This window comes from Tribolium castaneum, chromosome 6 (assembly GCF_031307605.1).
Source record: "Tribolium castaneum strain GA2 chromosome 6, icTriCast1.1, whole genome shotgun sequence".
Taxonomy (NCBI): Eukaryota; Metazoa; Arthropoda; class Insecta; order Coleoptera; family Tenebrionidae; genus Tribolium; species Tribolium castaneum.
Genome location: NC_087399.1, coordinates 4,506,809 through 4,525,933, shown reverse-complemented (window position 1 = coordinate 4,525,933; position 19,125 = coordinate 4,506,809). Strand labels below are relative to the sequence as shown.

Here is a 19,125-nt window from a genome sequence, read left to right as displayed (position 1 = left end):
AAATAAAAATAATAAGTAAAAAATGGAAAAGTGCGTTTAATTTAAAACTTGATTGGTATTTTTTTTGCTAAATTCGTAAACAGTTATTTGAAGTGAATACGCGCAGTTTAATAATTTGACTTTTTTCTCGAAAATTATTTTGTCTTCGTAAGTGAAAAATTATCAAAAAATTTGGGCAGATACCTTTCTAAGGTATCGCCAATTGTGTAAAATGTAAAGAATTAAGTAATGCCCAAGTGTGCTTCAATGGGATTTATCGAAAAAAAACAGGCCAGGCCAATTATGGTAATTTCCTCACTCAAAAAATTTGAATTTGCTTTTTTTGAGTGCTTGAGCAGTGGCTCCCTCTCAGTCAAGTTGGTAATAAAGAAACCTGTCCCCATCATTACTGAATGACTAATAGATTACCCAGTAGGCGTGTAAATTTAAATAAATTATAATTTGTTTTTGAGTTATGATCTAAATATTTCTTGGCGAATGTCCCCAATTGCAAAAAAGGATTTACGATTAGAGCCTGATTAGGGTCAATTTCGTTATAAATAGCTATGTCCAAATGTTATTACATAATGAAATTAATTACATAATGCAGTCATTTGTTTTTTAATACAAATCGATTAGACAGGTATTTTGACAGATGTAGCAAATGTCATCGCGTTTGAGGCTTTCTGTCATTAAAGTTTGATGTTGTTTGTGTAAATGGGGTTATGTGGTGTGAATGATCGTTGTTTTTGGGCGTAAAGACAGGTAAAAGCGATTAAGTGGTAATAAAGCGTTGTTGAATTCGGGCATGCCCCCCGCCCCCAGCCGCCGGAAGTACGTATTATTGCCATGTATTTGATCTGTCGGTTAAAGTGGGGTATCTGAAGGATGCGCGCGCAGCTCTGGCCATTTTGTCACAATATTAACCTTTTGTTGTGATGTGTCTATTGCGATGAATAATGTCCGTAATTGAATTATCGTGTGTCATAATTAGGTGTAGTGATTAGTTCTTCGCGATGTCGGTGCAGTGATGGTGGGCGATTTCGGCTAGCCGTCGACCTCGTGGAGCTCTTTGACGGTGGAATCTGAGGCAAGCTGCCGCCGGACAGAACCGTTGGCCAACCGTCGCTTCAGCTCATCGTCGGCGTCGCTTGCACGGCTCGAAGCCCGGGGGCGGCGAGCGGCCGCCGGCCCGCGACCTGCGAAGCGTTTAGCGCGGCACAAGATGGCTACCGTCGGGACCTCGATCCGCCAGTTTTAGTCGGGCGCCCGGGGCAACGCCCCTGAGGACGCTTCACCATGTGCGAGCCCGAGGAGGTGCCCCAGAGCGTGTGGTCGCGCTGGATCCTCGACGCCATCCGCAAGATCCGCTCCCAGAAGCAGCGGCCCAGCGTCGAGCGCATCTGCCATGCCATCCGGCAGCACCACAACTACCACGAAGACGTGGTCGCCGAGCACCTGGAGGCGGCCGTCAAGGAGTGCGCCGTCCTCAAGGTCTTCAACAAGGGCCAGAGCTCCTACAAGGACCCCGGCGGCCTCCAGAACAGGACCCTTCGCATCGAAAAGGGGACCGATCTGAGCAAAGTTGTGGCGAAGGCCGTTAGGGAGCTAGGGGAGCGTGACGGCTCCACCGTTAAATCCATCGAAAAGTACATAAGGCAGTCGCATACGGTCGTTGAAGGGCCAGATGTTGAACTCAAAAACGTGCTTAGGATGGCTACCAAGAGGGCCGTCGCCAGAAATCTCATACTGCAAGACGGCAAAAACTACAAGTACAATTACAATCACACGAGCCCCAGTTCCCGGAAGAAGCAAGAAGCCGCCAAAAAAGCCCTCACTGACGATAACGATGCTTCCAGTAAGGTAAATACACGTGACCATTGAAAATTATTGATAAATAACGTTGCATCACATGTTGTGCCTCTGACTCATTGTTCCCACTTGCCACATTTCTAATTAATGCCGGTTCATGTACCGACATGTGTTCTTCCAGTTAACAATCACTTTAAAAACTTAAGACAATCATAATTAAACTCAAGCCACGACACTCAAAAAAGTGTCATCGTGGCACGAACACAATTAAAATATCACTAATTGATTATCCAACATATTTTAAATACAATGTGTTCAAAAATGGTTGTTCATAACTTTTTTTTTTCGGCAAAGTTGTTTCAAAGTTATCTTGATTTGTGTTTTATATTTCCGTTTTTTTTGTTGTGTATTCTTTGTTTCTGGATCTACAGCCTTTTTTGCATTACCTATTATTTTGACAGATCTGTCACTTTGACAGCATTCACAATTTAAATTAAGCGGTACATTACGTTCAAATTTCATAGGTGACTTGATGAACAACCATTTTTGAACACATTACACTGGTCAACATGATTTTTTTATTGTCTAGTACGTGTCCCTTGTGTACTTTTTTATGCAAATTATAAAAAGTACTCAAAGATTGGCCATCCCGCCAAAAAAAATATTAACATTTTTATAAAAATATATTAAATTACACTCTATTACAGCGTATTTTCTTTTATTACTACGAATAAAAATAAAAGTTGCGACAAAACCGCCAAAATCTTTCCGAATGTTCTGACAAACAAAATGAAAGACTAGTAAAAAAAACTTTTTAAATAAGCGCCAAACTATTACGTATTTAATTAGCATGGAGTAATAAAATTAATTTACATATTTTATTTTCTAAAAAACTAGATGTGTTAAAAAAATAGTTATTTATTTAACGCTTTATTTCACGAGTGAAAACGAGTGCTTTATCATGCACGAGGTGAAATAAATGAACCGATTTACACGAAAACGAGTTGAATACAACATTTTATTTTTCGAATTAGATTCAACTAGGCCTAAGATTGCTTTAAATATGTTAAAAATAATCAGACGTTTTGTATTGAGAAATGTCAAACAGTTGTCAAAACTATAAAGTAAAATTAATTTGTACATAATTTATGAAAAAATAAATTAAAAAAAATAAAAAATAAAATTGTTGTCCAGTGTTATCTATCACAGTAATTTACAAACGTGAAAAACACCTCGTGTAGGTTGTGCATCCAACGATTGTAATTTTGTGAGTTTATTACCTAGCCGATCAACATCAGTGTTGTAATTTGGCAGATCTGGCTTTGGACTCGTAAAATGATTAAATGACAAGTTTAAAAAAGTGTGGGGAAAATGACCCATTTATGTGAATAGAATGCGGCAGTTCAATGGGAGGTAAATGACCCCCAATTTTTATTTGGAAAATTAATAACAATGTGACTATCACATTGTTACAAAATATTTCGTTATCTGTATGTAAATTGAACACGAATTCGGGCTATTACGCGGACACGAAACGCGTAAAACCTATTTGTTTGATTTTTCCGATTTGGTGTAAAAATTACAAGGCGGCGAATTGTCCTAGAGCCAGAAACGTGGAGTCATCGGTTGTAATAATTTTAATTGGGTGGTTTTATTTATGAAATTGATGTGGTGGCTTCCCGGCCTCATTCTGATGTAATTTCTGTCACAATCAGGTCTGTTTGGTTGGGGAGCGTGTGTCAAGCGCCCATTTATGAACTTCCCGCCAAAACCACTCTTTCATTATGATTTTCCATTCGCCTTCTAAAGACCGGTTCTTGTGTTGTTATAATATGATGTATGAGTGCGGCCGAGAGCCCGATCCGGTGCCTCTTTATTGATTCAACGCCTCGTTGAGGTTTTTACCACAAATTTATATCCATCGACAATTACGAACCACAAGAGCGGTTCCGCATTTCACTCACATGTCGTCGATTCTCGAAATAAATTTCACTCACATCTGCGTCCCCCCGAGCAGGGGACAAAAACCATCGTCTTTCAGGATGGGGCCGAAAAAATCGGTTTTTTTAATGGGAATTTTCAGGTGTGTGCGAGTTTTTGTTTGGGTGATGGCAAGACGATGTTTATGGAATTTTCTCTTTGTTTAAACGAGTGACCTTAAACCGAGGAGTGATTGTTGTCGAGACTTGTGGTTTGTTCCGAATGATACTTCGCGAATTTTCGTCTTTTTTTGAGAGTATCTGGTTTGGATACATTGTTTTTTGCCGGTTCGAGGATGGTGGGTTTCAGCTGGTTTGTCATTGTTGTTTATGAAGCAATTATGCGATGATTATGACGCTTCAAATTAATTTTATGCTGCGAGATTTATCTCAAAGTGCTAGTTTTATTAGATTTTGCAATAGAAAAATTATAGGTTTACAAACTGGTAAAGTTACATTATACCGGTTTCTATTAATATTTATTGTTTTTTTTATAATTTTATTAAAGTTGAATAAACTTGGATGATAAACACATTAATTAATCGTTTTATTTTTAAATTTGATCAAGTTATTTGGTCTGGGTGTGTTCAGACAGGGCAGGTTTTTGCTTCAATATTCCACAGGGACAAAAATATTTGCAGGTTTATAACTTGGGTTTAAACAGTTTGCAATTTTTATCAATGTTTAAACAGAACCCGGAAAAAAATGTGTGTTTTCCGATAACTGCGATAACTACTAAAATATTGTGAAAACTATTTTGTACGTAATAATATGCGAAATCCAAAGTTTACTATATGAGACTTCCATTAGATTCAGCGCAGATAAATAACATGACTCAGTAGTCATTTCAAAAATTTTCTGAATTAATCATATTCATAAGAAAATTATTCATGGAAAACTAAATAAATAATAACTGTAAGTCCTCCAGAATTTCCATCAAGTAAACCTTTTATGTTTTATTTTTTCCACAAAAAATTGGCTGAAACGTTTGATTTTTTTGATGATAATCCTAAACCTATTTTCATGTCCCTATCCTATTTATGTTTATTTTGAATAACTTACGATATTGCAGTAAAAAATAATCTTGTAATTTAAGTTTAATTGCTTGGTGAGAGATAAAAAGATTAAAATGTAACATCTAGCATTTCCAGATAACAGTATATTTTGGGCTATTTATGTAAAATGTGACGTCAAAGTTTGAGTATTTTTGCTAAGAAAATAATTATGATTTTTGGATGGCATGTTATCTAACCTTGTTATTTTTACAAATTTTTTGTTATAGAAATAATAAAGCCGATTATTGTTAATTGTTTTCATGAGATTCGCACTTTCAACAATGATCCAAGACAAGAATAATTAATAAAAATTTGTAATTCTGTGCATTTCTGGAATTACGAAAGCAAATGAGAATTATTCAGATCCGTCAGAGAAACACATCAAAGTCAAGGTCTTTATTTTTGTTGCTATTTTTAATTTACATTTTAATACGTTTGATGCATAATTGAGCGAACATTTTTTAAGTGGAGCAGAAATGATATAATCTAAATTGGCTACATGATTTAGTGCAAATAATTTTTAAAAAGATAAAAATAACAATAATTTTGTGTGGGGTCGCTTATTTGCAAACCCGTATCCATGTTGCGCGTGGGTCTAATTATCTTAATAATATTATTTTCTCAATAAGGGGAGATACGGGCCTGGACTTGTATTTTCTTTTGATAAAAATTGTTTTGGAGACAACATTGAATTAAAAAACCTTTTTTCGTGACAACAGACGTGTAGAAATGAACAAGATTTGTTTATTTAATACCCACAAGGCGTCACAAATTATTCATGCGAATGTCTAATAGAAATTAATCATTGTTTTATTTTTGGAGTTACGGTTAGTTGATCGGCAGTTCTATTCGTGTGTAAATTTGAATTTACAACAGGAACTATCAAGTTCAAGTTATAAACTTATAAGCTATGATATAACCTTTCAGCATTTGCAGGTAGATGAATAGTAAAGTGCGGTAAAATGTCAAACTGTACTTAAGCCGATCTAAAGATTGCTTGTTAATGTTTCACACATAATAGGTCCATTTCAAGTGCTATTTGCAAAGTAGCCACTCAATTATATTCTTAGTAATGATGACATCTGTTCTACGCATCTAATGCCACTAAAAATAAAAATATCAAGTGTCTCACAGCGGCGTTTTTTTGTTACCACTTGTAAAGAAATAAAAAAGTGTGATGTGTTTTTATAATACTTTGAAAATTCGTGTAGCTGACACGCAAAGTTCCAATTCGTCCAAAACACGTCCAAATTAATTGCTTTTAACATCGCGAGCAGGTGAAGGCGCCGCTCAATCGTCATCTCCATATCAACCACCTGTATGTTAATAAATTGATTATATTGGTGATTTTTTCTTTGTTTGGTGTCCCAGAATTGGAAAAAATAAATACGGGGGCACCGACCGTGACTACTTAACCATATTTTCATTCAGTTTATAATTTAATCCCGCCCACGACGTTTCGCTCGTTATTTACACGAAGTCATCATCAGGGTGGTGAAAATGTCCGAGTGAGTCACTCCCCGTGACGTCACACCGGTTGTTTTCCCGTTGAATCGATAAAGGGTGCACTCATTTACATGCCCATATAGAAACATAAAGGGTGATCGATATGCATTCATCCCTCAAGGGGAGAGTAAAAAGTGCGCATGATTAGTCCTGTTACAAGTTTGTAAACAACGCCATCTGGTCGAGTTCTTGATTGAATATTTTTCTTGGGGAAGGAAGATGGAAAAGTGTGGCCGCCGGCGGGGGTGTTTGAATATGGATTTCTTCGCGGCGCGCGGGAACGGAAACGGCTATTTGAACGCGAAACGGAAGTCAGGTGGATGCACATTGATAGGGAATATGAGATAATGGGATGATCGCTGATATGGAATTTTTACACGAAAAAGTTATGAAAACATCATTAATCCACCCACATTTATTTATTTTATGAAATTGATTTGATTCGTTTTTATTTATGCATTTAATTCCAGTAGCAGATTGAAATTATTGCAGCCGATTTATTAAATTTTAATCTAGATGGATTTAATTTTCATCAAAATATTGCCGTATTTAAAAAAGATTAATCGGATTTATATTTATGTGCAGTAACAAAGGATTTAGCTACAGATACAGAGTGGGTTTAAAATTTTAGAGTAACGCATAAAATTCATATTCTTCTTCTTGTAATTTTTCAAAATAGGAAAAAAAAACAATCGCCTCTTATAAACAAGACACAAACAAAAAATAAAGCTTTTTAAGTGTAATTATCAATAAGTTTTTTAACTTTTTCAGTTTATTTTCTTCTTTTTATATATTTTTTATTTATTTTTTTTTATTTTTTTTTTCATTTTTATATACTTATCAGAAAGATAATAGAGTATATTTTTAAAAATTGTAATGAAATATATCTGTTGCCATTTAAAAAAATGCTTTCATTATTCGGAAACCACTGACGTCACAAATAAAAATAAAATCGGCCTGTGCGAAGATTTTTTTGAAAAATGGTCCACAACAAAAATATTGAATATTTTCTTTTATAAATATCATCAATCATTAAGTTAAATCTGAGGACTAAAATATGACAAAAGATTTGGCGTCGAAAAACAGAAAGTTCAATAAAAGCTTTTAAAAAATGTGTACAATTAATTCCAATTCCCAAAACTTCCATGGAAATTTCAGTAATTCCTATAATTCCTTTTTTCTTTGTTCCACAATCACTAAATCTAAGTTTTTTAAGCAGGGTTGTATTATTTAAAAAAATGAGAAAAAAATTATTGCAAAATAAAATTTTGCATTTACACCAAAAAATCATAAATTTTAGATGAGAAAGGATGTTTTTATTAAACAGATTAACAAAAAACCACTAATTTTTCATTTTATAAAACTCATCAGTCAGTGACTAACCCAAAAAGTTATTTTTTTAAGCAGCCATACTATGATGTGCTTTTTTATATTAGCAACAATTTTGCTTTCATAATTTAATTGCCACAAAGTTTAATTCGAAATCCAGCTCTTTATCAGAATTTGATATTTAAAAGTATTTAAATAGATGATGAACTAATATTTTTAACAATAATTATGTCATACTAAGAACATTGTTAAGTTCAGTCTTCGTCCGAATTTTCCAATTTTTTTCCAAATTATTAGAATCTTAGAAGCTATTTTTGCATAAGTTTGGCCAAAACAGAACGCATCGAGTTATTATCTCCGATTATTCAAAAAATTCCTTTTAATTCCAAAATTCCACATAATTTTAATAAGTCCTAGTACTTCCAAAAGTTCCAAATTAGAAAACAAAAAAAATAGAAAATTAAATAACAAAGTGTCTATTTTCCAAAATGAGCACACACTCAATTTATATTTATTTATTTATTAAAAAAACGTTACGCGGATATCACATTTTCAAAAAAAAAAAAAATTATAAGAGTATAGTGAGTAATAGGTGTTGTTTCAGTGGCTAAATATCGTGTTAATACTTTGTACCTCAGTTTTGTGCTAATTGCTTATAACTTTGTTTAGTATATAATTATTAAAAACCATTAGTTTTACAAATTTCTTCTCCAACTTGAAGTGTAAATAAATGCACCGAAACGTATCTTTTTTATTCTAATTAGCTACACTTATTAAAAATAATTACTACCGCACTTAACGTGTGAGTTCAAAGTGTTGTCATGTTTTTATACGTCCTTTGTTACTTTGTTAAATCTGTTTCATAAACATTTTCATGTTTCGCTTGAATGAAAGTCACTGTGTAATAGTTGACTCAAAATAGAGTTTTCACAAAGCATTTTCTCAAAACTCGCGGCTTGGCAGCTACACAAACGTATCATTTTGTATTTTCTTTTTCCAAATGAGGGTCTTTACTACTTAATTTAAATAATAAATATGATCTGAAACAATTCTTACGTTGTATTTATTCGCCTTGGCCACCCCTTCGCCACCTAATCACTTTATTGTGCAAATACCGCTTGAACCACCCCCGACTCACCGTCCACGATCAACTAATCGTTTCGATTAAAAGTTGTAAAGTGGCTCACGTGTCCACTGTGCGATATCAGTCGTCATCGTTTTTCTATCGACCGGTGAATCTTCCCCGAAAAATGACGCTCATTTCGTTAGCTAGTTAGTGGAGTATCCTTTCAAGGGGTGGTGATGTCGTGTTTGTGTTACAAACACCGGGAATTCCTAAACGGGCCATCCGACGATCTTCCATCCGTGAAATTCCAGGTTAGAAACTCTGATTTTAAGCATTATCACGATTTGGTCGATCGTGCGCTCCTTTGGCCCCATGTGTGCGCATTTTGACCGATCTTTAATCGTTGGAAAGTTTAAGAGCACAATTCATAATTATACCAAGACTAGTCACGGCAATAAAACAGTTATTTTTTATATCCTAGATACTAGAATAGATCATAACGAAATTTTGCTTTGTTCTTTTGTGATTTTCCAAAATCCGGCGGCACTTTGCCCCCAATCGCCCATTCGCCAATAAAAAAATTCCTTTCTGAAAATAGCCGGTATGGCGTCCGCCCAATCGCCATTTTAAATTGTCTGCTGCGATCGCACCAATCATCTTTTGGGTTTTTTGGCGTCGGTACACCACTGGTTGCTAAAAAAAGCGTCGCGTTTTTTTATTTTTACCGACACCGAGAAAAAGTAATTATCATCACTTTATATGATTTGCGCGCGGGGGAATGCGCCGCCGCCGCCGCCGAATTGCAAATCCACTTTGTATTTATTTTTAAATGGCTTGGAATTTTTTTTTCTTCAAGTACGATGCGGACGTACACGTCAAATTGTTCGTGCGCGATTTACGTTTTGGTCGTATGTTTGATTTGGGAGTTTTTCGAGATGGGGAGGATCGTAAGGGAGAGACAGAGTTTTTTCTATAACGAAAGAATCGAAGAGCTGAACCGGAAGTGGCTGAGGGAGCTTTTCTTGATTGCGGGGTGCAAGGTATGAAGGGTAGATTAAATTATTTAAAACGGTTGACACGCGACTTATTATTTTCACAGAATGTTGCGATGGTGAGCCTTTGAATAAGTAAAATTCGAGAGATAATTATAGCTTTCACCGGTTATCCCGCTCAAGTATTGATTTCGTTTAAATACGTTCAAAAATTAATCGCTGGTTATTTATTTACAAAGGAATGAAAGTAAAATTCGATTCTAAGCGGGGAAGGGTTGGAATAAGCTCAAGTGACAGTTTTATTGTCGTTTGTATTTTTTTTCAATACGATATGTGGGGGCAATAGATGTCAGTCTAGGGGATGGATGTGGGAAAAAATCCAGTTGAATATCTGAGCTCAACAGGTGGGGGTTGAAATTGTGTTTCGACGATTGTTCCGAGGGTGAAGTTGAGTAATAGTTTGTTGCCCTGTAATTATTATTTGGGCGGTTTTGGGAAACTATTCTATGGGGGGGGCTCTTACGTAAATGCGTAAATTGAAAAATATTGTTATTGTTGGTTTTAATTTCCGACGGGCGTCTCTTATCCGAAATTAATTTGAGATTAAAATTTTATCTTAATTAAAACGGAAAAATATTTTTTTACGTAAAATTGGGGATAACACCATGTTTGACACACTCACTTTTTATGTAATTAGGTAATATTTATTTTGACAATGCTTTGTAATTTCTGTGGTCACAATAATGCTATTGTTATCATTCATTCACTTCCTCTGTTTTTTATTGCACTCAGATTTAATATTTTAGTTTTTCGTAAAACCAAAGCGGAAATTTTCATGTAGTGCAGAAACAAAGTTCTAAATAAAACCAGTATTACCAGTTCAAAAACATAAACACTTCTTAATTTGTTCAAACATTGATTGCGGAGTTTATTATTTCAGGTGTTGGAAATTAAATTTCGACATAATTTATTGAAATTTATTAATTCGATTTTCCGCTTAATAGAACGTAATAATCGTATCACGTGAGCGTTTTTCTTTTCACTGAGCTCACTTAACATTGTTGACACAACAAACACGCCAATGTGAAGTATTTACAATAATTACTGTTTGATTTCTCGACTTCAAACGATGTGCGAACTGCCATTATCACATTTTGTGTGGTAATCGATTTGACATTTTGACACTTGTTGATCGCGATAGCAAGTCTTCGGAGAACCGTTTATGTATTATTATATCAAAAACTAGTGTTATTTATTTCGTACAAAAAACACCTGCTAGCATCTCATTAAAATTACTTTCATTACAAGATGATTAGACTTTTTGGGTGAAAGGGGTCAACCCACGTGTCCCTATGATCGCCTTCCTCATACGATAATCGTTGTCGTAGAACAGGGTCATAATTTAGGTGCCCACGCGCTATTTTAAAATACAGCGTTTATAAAAAGCGAGGACCCTTTCAGGCCGCAGCCAATAGAAACCGAATGGGTGGAGTTTCGAGCACGTGGCCGATTTATTCAGCGTTTTTTTCTATTTTTTGCAGACCCCAGCCCCATTGCCCATCTGCACCGAATGCCTGGGCACGGAGTCGAAAAACCGGAACGGAGTGCCCGAAAAATTGAGCGCCTGTTCCGAATGCGGGGCTCTCGTGCACCTAACCTGCACGTCGGCGGGGCCCGAACTGGCCGCCCTGCTGTCAAAAGGGGGCAAATGGTTTTGCGAGGACTGCAAAACCTGCGATGGTTGCGGTATGGATTTGTCCCGGTGGTTTGGTTTGGGCTAATGATTGAGTTGTAGGCAATTCGGGGGTTTCGACTTGTTTGCTGTGCTGCTGCAGCTGCGAGCGGAACTACCACGTGGACTGCTTGGACCCCCCGGCGGAGAAGAAGCCCAAATGTCCGTGGCGGTGCCGGCACTGTTTGGGCCACCACGACAAGTCGAAAAAGGGGGAGGTGAGCAGTAACGTGAAGAAAAAAATGGAAAAAGTTCGCGAGAAAATCAAGGAGAAGAGTCAGAAGTAAGACGCGGTTTGGGTGCAAGGAAGGGTGTGATTTTGTCGGTTGTAGGTCGAAAGAGGGGAGCAGTCCGGCCGGGGCGATTACGACGACACCGTCCGCGAAGGGTAACCGGAAGAGTCGGATACCAGCGACTCCGCAGCCCCTTGACAGTGACAGTGATAACAGCGACAGCGACAATGAGGGTACGCCATCCCCCGCCACTTCACAACATCATCATCTCCAAACTCCAGCCTCCCATGTCCATTCCCCCATTACCACCACCACCACCACTACAACAACCAACACTGACCGCCTAGAAACCTCCGATAGAATGTCGAAAGAGAAACAAAAGTTCTTCAAATCGTCGGCGTTCAACCCCGATAAGAAGAAACAACAAGACAAGACAAAAAAAGTCAGTCGGACGCAACAGACTAATAAGAAAGCGGAAGTCGAGACTAAGCGAAAGCAAAAGAAAATCGTGTCTTCCAGTTCGGAATGTTCGAGTAGTAGCGAGGAGGAGACGAGCACTACCGACTCGGACACTGATTCTTCCGTCGAACCGTCGACCACGCGGTCCAGTATCAAAATACCGAGCATTTTTACGAGCAACACCAAAAAAATGGAGACTTTTGGTAGCATAAGCGGTATTACGATGGACAAAGACAAGCCGTGGGGCTTCGCAGTGGCGGCTGCCGAAGCCAAGAAGAAGGAACTGGCGAGTAAAGAACCCCTCACATTCGCCAGTTTCAAGAACCAAACGTTTGGTTTCGAAAGTAACAAAAGTTTTTTTCCGTCGCTGGTCGACGAGAAAAGCTCTAGCAATTCGAGCAGTAGCTTAGATAAGACGAAGCCCGGCTTCGGGCAATTGCGGGGTTTGTTCGACGGTTTGAGCCACCTTTTCGCCGCCGCCACCGAAAACCGGTCGAGAAACTCGACCCCGAATTACAACCCCAATCGGCGGCCGAAAAAGGACGATGACGAAGAGTCCGAGAAGAGTCGCAAACGTGCAAATCCCACTCCTCCCGCCCCCCAATTCCAGTCCAGAAAGGTGTCCAAATGTCCTCCGCTATCGTCTTCCCCTTTCTCTTCCTGTCAAGAGAGCCACCAGCCGATGACGCCTTCTAACCTCGTTAAGACGGCCGTTAATTCGAAACGTCACGAGCTAGAAAGAAGGAAAATTAAAAGCGAAGCAGGGTTGGGTACGGTCGGGTTCGGACATAATTTCGAGGATGCTCGAATGAAAAAACGCAATCTTATTGCCGAGGCCACACAGACAAACCATCCGTTGTCGGTGCCGCCGACGCCGATTGCCAACAATCAGACCGGTAAGATCGGAAATCCGTACCTCTCTGCCATCACACACGTTCTTTTTTCCCCATCCCGTCCGGATCCTCTCACATCCGAGACTTTTAATTTTATTTGGATTAATCGCTTATCGCCCGGGGTCGCTCGAAACGACGTCGCTCGTTTCGAGACATCCTCCAAACGAAGCTGACCGCATGTTACTTGGTGTGGTAGTATTATTGAGCACCGAGGTGTCGCTCACTTGACGGAACTAACAACCAAGTGAGACATCTCGCTTCAGTCCCGAAACGCTTGCACCTTTACACACATTCTGAGATTACTTGTCTGATTGGCTAGCTCAGGAGGTGACCGCTTTTAACTAATTTAGAATATTGTCAAAAAATAATAACATTGCGTTTTTGCAGCGATAGACTAGCATGTGACCATCTAATAAACCGGTTATGGTGGCTTTGTGACTGCGCGAGCGCCAAATAAAAGCGATTTCTCTTGTTGCAGACGAAATCAAACCGCCGCAACTGCCGCCAGGTGTGACGCAAAAAGACGTCGATTTGTTTAAAGAAACGCGAGAAAAGGCCAATGCGACGACGGCCCTCCTACCACCCGGAACACCCTTCGTTACGTCACCCTCGCTGGTGATGTCGTCGCAAGGCCGTTGCCCCGCCGCCATAGAATTCGGAAAATACGAAATACAAACGTGGTACTCCAGCCCCTTCCCGCAGGAATACGCCAGACTACCCAAACTGTTCCTGTGCGAATTCTGCCTCAAATATACCAAGAGTAAGGCGGTTCTCGAACGCCACCAAGACAAGTGCACCTGGAGGCACCCGCCAGCGACGGAAATCTACCGATGTGGCGACCTATCGGTGTTTGAAGTCGACGGGAATGTTAACAAAATCTACTGTCAGAATCTCTGTCTCTTAGCCAAACTTTTCCTCGACCATAAAACGCTCTACTACGACGTGGAGCCATTCCTATTTTATGTTTTGACGAAAAATGACAAGAAAGGGTGCCACCTTGTCGGTTATTTCTCAAAAGAGAAGCATTGTCAGCAGAAATATAACGTTTCGTGTATCATGACAATGCCTCAGTACCAGCGACAAGGTTTCGGCCGATTTTTGATCGATTTTAGTTACTTACTGTCGAAGAGAGAGGGACAGCCGGGAACCCCCGAAAAACCACTCTCCGACCTCGGACGAGTCTCGTATTACGCTTATTGGAAGTCGGTGGTACTCGAATACCTCCACGCACACCGCAATGCTAAGTTAAAACTGACAGATATAAGTAAAGAAACGGGGATGTACTGCCACGACATCGCTCTTGCCTTACAACTGCTCGGGTTCGTTCGGTGCGTTTCGACCGAAACCGGCCGAAAACCAGTGCTTTGCATCGATTGGGCGAAAGTCGACAGTCACGCGGAACGCGTCTCTAAAAGTAAAACTAGGATTAAAATCGACGCCGAGTGTCTCAGATGGACACCGCTCCTGACATCAACCGTAAATCCATTCAGGGAAGAAAAATCCGACGGCGAAAAAGAATCAACACCGGCGGAAACTGCCGATATTGTAATCCCCCAGCCCGAGAAAATCATAATAGAAACGCAGCAAGGAGTCAAATTGAAGAAAGGGCGCAAACGAAAAATTTCCACCGCGCCAAAGACGCCAAAAGTGGCCAAAAGCGAGCCCAAGACACCTCAAGTCACGCCTAATAATCCGACTAAGGAAGAGGTGGAAATAACGTCGTCGGGTCGCAGAAGAACGAGGCCTAGCAAATACAACGAAACGACATTCGCCGACGTCAAGCCTAAAAACCACGAAAATAATAAACGCAAACGTAACGATACATCCGAGCCGGAAGTAGCCGAGAAGAAGATGAAAGTCGAGCCGGAGGTAAAACTTGTCAAGTGTGACGAAGAAGTCGCAAAGACCCAACCGAAAGAAACACAAAGGCCGAAGCGGAACGTCGGCGGTAATAAAGAAAAGGTTGCGGGTGAGAGGTGGTCACAAAGACGCGTCAAGAAACAACAGGAGAAGAAGGAAGAAGTGGAAGAGAAGGAGGAAAGTGTCGAAAAACCGGAAAAGATTGAAGTGGAAGCGTCTCCAGCACCGGTCAAGACTCCAAAACCGAGGAAGAAGCGGCCGTTTGTGAAAACCAAAACGAAGAAACAGTTGACGTTGCCTGAACTTATGAAGAACAAGCTTCAACACAGGGAGAGTGAAAGTGAGAGTTTGGTGTCGGAAAAATCGGAGGATGAGGAAACCACGAAGAAGGAAGTTGTTAATAATGAGAAGGTTGAGGTTCGAGTGAAAAATACGAAGATCAATAGGATTTCGACCGAGGAGGATTCGAGTGCTGAGGCCGATGATGAGATGGAGAAGGATGAGTTGGCGCCGAAGGCTTTCGAAGTTTCGCCTAATACCAAATACAAGTTGCCTAAGAGTAGTCCTACGAAAGAGAAGGTTGAAGCGGTTAGAAAAGATTTACAAAAGGTTGAGGAGAAGGAAGTTGGGAAGGAGCCAGAGAAAGCGAAGTCGCCTCAAGTTTATTCGTCCACGACCTCGGAATCAGAGACTGAGATTGACGGGCAGAAAATCAAGACGATACATAAGGAAATATTGGAGATTTCCAAAAAAGACGTTTTGGTTGATAATCAGATTAAACAGGAAGAAGTAACTAAAAGTGAGGAGAAGGCCGAGATTAAGCCGGTCGAAGCTACTAGTCAAAAGAGTGAAGAAGCACCTGTGGAGAAAGTCGCGGATCAATCGATTGAGTTTGATAGAAAATCGTCTGATATGGATATTGAAAAAATCGATGACGATCGAAATAAAATCGTTGTTCAAAATGCGGTGCCGACTTCTTCACCTAAAGGACAGCCGTCACCGAACATTGTTGAGGAAAAACCGAAAGTTGTTGAAGAAAAACCGAAAATTGAGCCTGAACCTCAACCGTCTAAACCCAAACCTGAACCGGTCGTAGAGGAAAAGAAAGTTGAGACAAAACCACCGACTCCACCTCCTGAAACTAAAACCGTAATCACGGAAAAGAAACCGCCGAAAATCGAACCCCCTAAAGCACCCGAACCAGTTCCTGAAACCAAAACTGTAGTTCCGGCGGTACAAAGTGAACCGAAACCGATTAAAGAAAAAGATGTGAATCCCAAAACTCAAGCTGTTGCCAAGACTGAACCCAAGCCTAAACATGAGGAAAAGCGGCATCACGACAAACCCAAACCGGCCAAAGTACAACACGTCGAAAACGAGAGTCTTTTGGCTAAAACCGACTTTAGTATGAGTGCGGCGGCTCAGAACTACCACCACATGTCTCAAGCTCAGTACAATCAATGGCAGTGGGGTTTAACCTGGGATAAGTCGATTTATTACGACCATAAACGAGAATATGCCGGTTATCCCATGCCTTTACAATTCCCTCCTTTGGAAATGTTGCCCAAACAACAACTTCCCAGTTGCGAGAAAGAAAAACCCAAAACACACCGACACGAGTCGAAACAGAGCAGTAGTAAGAGTTCCAAAGAGAGCAAAAGCGATAAAACTTCGCCCAAAAAGGAGGAGAAAACAAGAGAAGCGAAAAACTCGTCGTGTTCCGTGAAAACGGCCCCACTTCCGGAAAAACCGATCCCCCCGTGCCCAGTTCCGGAAAAACCGAAGCACAAAGAGGATGAGAAATTGGAGAGTGTGGAGCTGTCGCAACAACAACCACCACAACAGCAACCCCAGCAACAGCCCCACCAACAACAACCAATGACCACACCTTCGATCAAACACACACCTCCGACTCCTTCGTCCGAGATTCCTTCAATGGGAGTCTACACACCTGATTCCACGACAAATTCCGTGCATAGTTTGCACTACGGTCAGTGCGATCTCGACGTTGCTCAATTAGGTCTCGAATCACCGGCGTCCATTTCCAGCGATATGGCGTCACAAAATTCGGTCGAACCGGTGAGACCGCCGTCGGTTTTACCGGTTAGTATCGCCCAACAACAACCACAAACTAATTATGATTGTACCGTGCAACATAATTTGCAACAGCAGAGTGGTCTACAGGTAATTATTAATTTTTAAATTTTTGTGTCGGGTACAAATTTGGCATTGTAGGTACAACAGAACGCGACCGTACCGGCTTCGAGCCCCACAGTGAACCCCACTCCGATGCAAATGCCCCAACAAAACACGCACCAATCGGGTTCAAGCAAACGCCAAATGCAACAGCCCCGAAACCGGTCTAGCACCCCATCGGCCAATAAACAACAGTCTAGTATGAAACTGGCCTCTCCTGCTCAACAGCACGCCTCCGTCCAACAACAGCAACAGCAAAGCCGGCAACGAGCCACGCCCCCTACTGTCCAAACCCACCAACACATGTTAGCCAGTCCCACCCAGAACCAGCAAGTCCAACATCAGATGCAACAACAGCACCACATGCACCATCAAGTCGCCATGCACCAGAGCTACACCCACCACGCCCAACTGGGGGCGTCCCCAATGCATCAACACCCCCATCATCCCCACCATTCCGTCATTAATTCAGGGAATTACATCCCGGTGGCCGTCAGTACCCAAGGATTCCCGGCGCAAGGTACCAGCACTTACGTGAGTGTGCCCATGACGACGGTCATCCAGCACCGGATGAGTGCCCAACAAACCCATCAAAAGCTGGCCCCATCGCCGTCGTGCGCCGTCACCACGGGAACAAACTTCTACATCCAGACCAATCCGCATCCACATGCACACACCCCCACTCCCGCCCCTACACCAGTCCCGACGGCAACTTTGCAAGGCCCCGCCCAGCCAGGCCAATCGAGTTGTAGCCTCGCCAAATTGCAACAGTTGACGAATGGGTTGGAGATGATGCCACCTAATTCCTGTAGTACGATGACTCCGCCTCCATCGGCAATGACACTATCGCCGCCTCCGACGCACCACCCACATGCCACGATGACGCCGCCCCCCACGCACCAAATGATCCAGAATCAGACCGTCCGGAACCTGGCGCCGTCGCCGTCCGGGATCCAGCCGCAAGTTCTGAGTTACCACAAGTATTACCAACCGAACATGAACGTGAATCAGTTGGGAGGGGCGGTCACGCCGCCGATTGGCCAGAATTTGGGGCGGTCCCGGAACGCGACAAACGTCCAGCATATGCAGACGACGTCGAGTCGGGTTAGCCCGAATGTGGCGGCGTTGAACCCCATGTATAACTCGCTGAATGGGTACAGGATGGCGGCGCAACAGGGGCCGGGATCCGTGTCGGGGTACATAACCAACACAGCGGCTGGGTTTATAAATAACGCCCAGATTCCCATGCAGATGGGCGTGATGAACATGGCCCAGACCCAGTACCAGGACCCTGCGGCCATCCAGAGGGCACAACAAAACACCATGTACTACGGGTACATCAACAGTGGGCTGATGCAGCCGCTGAATGGCACGATGAGACGTTAAGTGACTACCAGTGATAATGATTTTCGTTTGTTTGATATGCCTTAACTGGTTACGGCGGTTTTTTTCTCTAGGGCTGTGCGGCTTAGTTGATCTGATTCAATGTTGTTCAAGGTGACACCTTGGTTTATTTGTTATTTATTTGATCGTCCAGATCAAAATGCAGATTTTATTGAAACCGGATATTTTGTAAGATTTTTTAAATGTTTAAGGACAAAAATTGAGACGTTTTTGAACGCTTATTTAGTGAGTAAGACTTGGAACGGTTAACGCATTGTGTACATTTTAATGAGAGTATTAATTTATTTCGAAACACTTGCTGTAAGATATTGTAAATTTTGTGAATATAATTAAGTAACATTTAAACAGGGAAAGGTTTTGAGCAGATAGTCTTATTTCAACATTGTTAACTCGACTAATACTTGTTTTTCTCATTTTCTTGTAAATTGCAATAGATTTAGTGATAATCAAAACTACAACTAATTAATAAAATAGTCTAAGTGTTTGATGTTTTTATCACTTATTTTTATTTCGTGTAGCACTGTGATTAGATTTGTTAGCTTGTTTCTTTAACATTGTGTATGAGCAGTTTCGCTGTATATTCAAATTTGTATAACTACATGATATTAAAAAATGTTAGTTTTTACGCCG

At 40.7% G+C, this 19,125-nt stretch overlaps 1 protein-coding gene across 4 annotated transcripts; it reads left to right on the top strand.

The window, feature by feature from the left end:
• Positions 1-604: 604 nt before the first annotated feature.
• Positions 605-19,120, top strand: enok (enoki mushroom). Of its 4 annotated transcripts, none has more exons than XM_965714.4 (6): positions 605-1,842; positions 11,260-11,464; positions 11,514-11,733; positions 11,783-13,038; positions 13,514-17,079; positions 17,131-19,120. In XM_965714.4, exons 1-6 carry the CDS (start codon positions 1,279-1,281, stop codon positions 18,475-18,477), a joined length of 7,158 nt encoding a protein of 2,385 aa, XP_970807.1. In that variant the 5' UTR covers positions 605-1,278; the 3' UTR covers positions 18,478-19,120. The 4 variants fall into 4 exon arrangements, with proteins under 4 accessions (XP_970807.1, XP_008197080.1, XP_015838160.1 ...); XM_008198858.3 differs by having other exon boundaries at positions 608-1,842; positions 11,783-11,916; XM_015982674.2 differs by lacking the exon at positions 605-1,842 and adding an exon at positions 8,891-9,037.
• Positions 19,121-19,125: the final 5 nt, after the last annotated feature.

What these genes read in the sequence shown, in the direction of transcription:
- enok (XM_965714.4), top strand. Translation starts at nt 1,279, where the DNA reads ATGTGCGAGCCCGAGGAGGTGCCCCAGAGCGTGTGGTCGCGCTGGATC. An exon ending in ATAACGATGCTTCCAGTAAG is followed by an intron (nt 1,843 to 11,259) that starts GTAAATACACGT and finishes TATTTTTTGCAG; the next exon opens with ACCCCAGCCCCATTGCCCAT. An exon ending in GATTGCCAACAATCAGACCG is followed by an intron (nt 13,039 to 13,513) that starts GTAAGATCGGAA and finishes CTCTTGTTGCAG; the next exon opens with ACGAAATCAAACCGCCGCAA.